This window comes from Megascapheus bottae, chromosome 2, assembly GCF_031878675.1.
Source record: "Megascapheus bottae isolate mThoBot1 chromosome 2, mThoBot2.hap1, whole genome shotgun sequence".
Taxonomy (NCBI): Eukaryota; Metazoa; Chordata; class Mammalia; order Rodentia; family Geomyidae; genus Megascapheus; species Megascapheus bottae.
In genome coordinates this window covers 52,360,371-52,362,209 of record NC_143510.1, presented here as the reverse complement: position 1 = coordinate 52,362,209, position 1,839 = coordinate 52,360,371, and the positions used below count along the sequence as shown (strand labels likewise).

At 54.6% G+C, this 1,839-nt stretch overlaps 1 protein-coding gene across 1 annotated transcript; it reads right to left on the bottom strand.

Annotated features, from left to right (window-relative positions):
- Positions 1–942, bottom strand: Or10p1 (olfactory receptor family 10 subfamily P member 1). Its single transcript, XM_090353587.1, has one exon. The coding sequence runs from the start codon at positions 940–942 to the stop codon at positions 1–3; it is 942 nt and encodes a 313-aa protein (XP_090209713.1).
- Positions 943–1,839: the final 897 nt, after the last annotated feature.

The following is a 1,839-nucleotide window of genomic DNA, read 5'->3' as shown; positions in this document are numbered from 1 at the left end:
TCACCGGGAGGGGACATGCCTCTTCACCATGTGGCCCAGGGCCCGAGTCACCTCCTTGTTGCGGAGGGTGTAAATGAGGGGGTTGAGCATGGGTGTGATGACGGTGTAGAAGAGACTGAGGATGCGGTCTGTGGTGACAGAAGAGCCTGCCCGGGGCCGAATGTAGGTGATGCTAGCTGTCCCGAAGAAGAGCGAGACCACAAGCAGGTGGGAGGAGCAGGTAGAGAAGACCTTGCGGCGGCTCTGGGGAGAAGCCATGGCCAAGATGGCCCCCAGGATGCGTGCGTACGAGGCGAGGATCAGGGAGAAGGGCACCATGAGGAAGACCACCGTAGCTGTCATCACTGAGATTTCGCTCCTGCTCTTCCCATGGCTCGCCAGCCTCAGCACCGGCAGGATGTCACAGAGGAAGTGGGGGATGACTGGGTGGCTGGGGAAGGGCAGGGAGAAGATGAGGGAGGAGTGGGTGGTGGCTGTGATGATGCCCATGAGCCAGGAAGTGCCCACCATGGCCCTGCAGGCCCGCTGGCCCAGGAGGACAGAGTAGTGCAGGGGCCGGCAGATGGCTGCATAGCGGTCGTAGGCCATGGCTGTGAGCAGGCAGCACTCCGAGATGCCCAGGACGATGAAGACATACATCTGGGTGAGACACGCCTGGAAGGAGATGGCACGGGGAAGCGGGGAGGTCAGATCTGCCAGGATCCTGGGCGCGATGTCGCTGGTATAGAGGAGCTCCACGATGGAGAGGTGGCCCAGGAAGAAGTACATGGGGGACTGTAAGGCTGGGCTGGCCCGGGTGAGCAGGATGATCAGCGAGTTTCCCAGCAAGGTGACCACATAAACCAGCAGTACCACCCAGAAGAGCGGGCCCTGCAGAGCCCTGAGGTCAGAAAACCCCAGGAGGATGAATTCAGGTACTGTAGTGTGGTTCTCCTCAGCCATCGCTGCCAGGCCAGGAGCTACAGCACAGCCAAGAAGATTATTTGTTTAGAAACAACTGGCACATCTGTCGTAAGGCATGCTACATCCTGTGCTTGTCTAAATCACTTGAGAGTATTGTCACCTTGGATAAGCTCTGGGTCTCAGAGATGAAGCAACTCTTTGGATCGGATATCCAGGGATCAGTACATCCGTGACTTGAATCCAGACCTCTTGACTCCAAAGTCTAGACAGTGTGTTTTCCCCTGTTCCCCAAATGCTGGTCCTGTGTCTGAGGCCTCACTTCCCATGTGGAGAGACTGCAGCTCTGCCCTTTGGGTAGAGTTGCTGTGCCCTGTGTGCTTTCCAGACTGAAGCTGCGCCCCCAACAAATGAGGTCACCCCCAAGACTATCCTAGGCAGAGGAAACCAGGACAAGTGAGATGCTGAAGGATCGCCTGTGAATGGGGGTGATTCAGAATGCGTCACAGTGATTGAAGTGATAACACTGCCCAGTTGCATTGTGCTTGGAGATTCTGGCACTGACTCTTGTTTTTGTTTTATTTTCTCAATCCTGGGGCTTGAACTCAGGGCCTGGGCTCTGTCCTTGAGCTTTCTCAAGGCTAGCACTCTACCGCTTGAGACACGACACCACTTCTGGTTTTTCTTGTGTATGTGGTACCAAGTAATCGAACCCAGGGCTTTGTGCATGCTAGGCAAGCACTCTACTACTAGGCCATGCTCCCAGCTCTTAAATATTATTTTTAAAAATTAAAATGTTTATTCTGGGTGGCAGTGGCTTAAGCCTGTAATCCTAGCTACTCAGGAGGTTGAGATCTGATGACTATGTTTTGAAACCAGTCCAGGCAGGAATCCCCCCGCCCTGAGCCATAGTTCCACTTCCAGTTTTTTGGTGGTTAA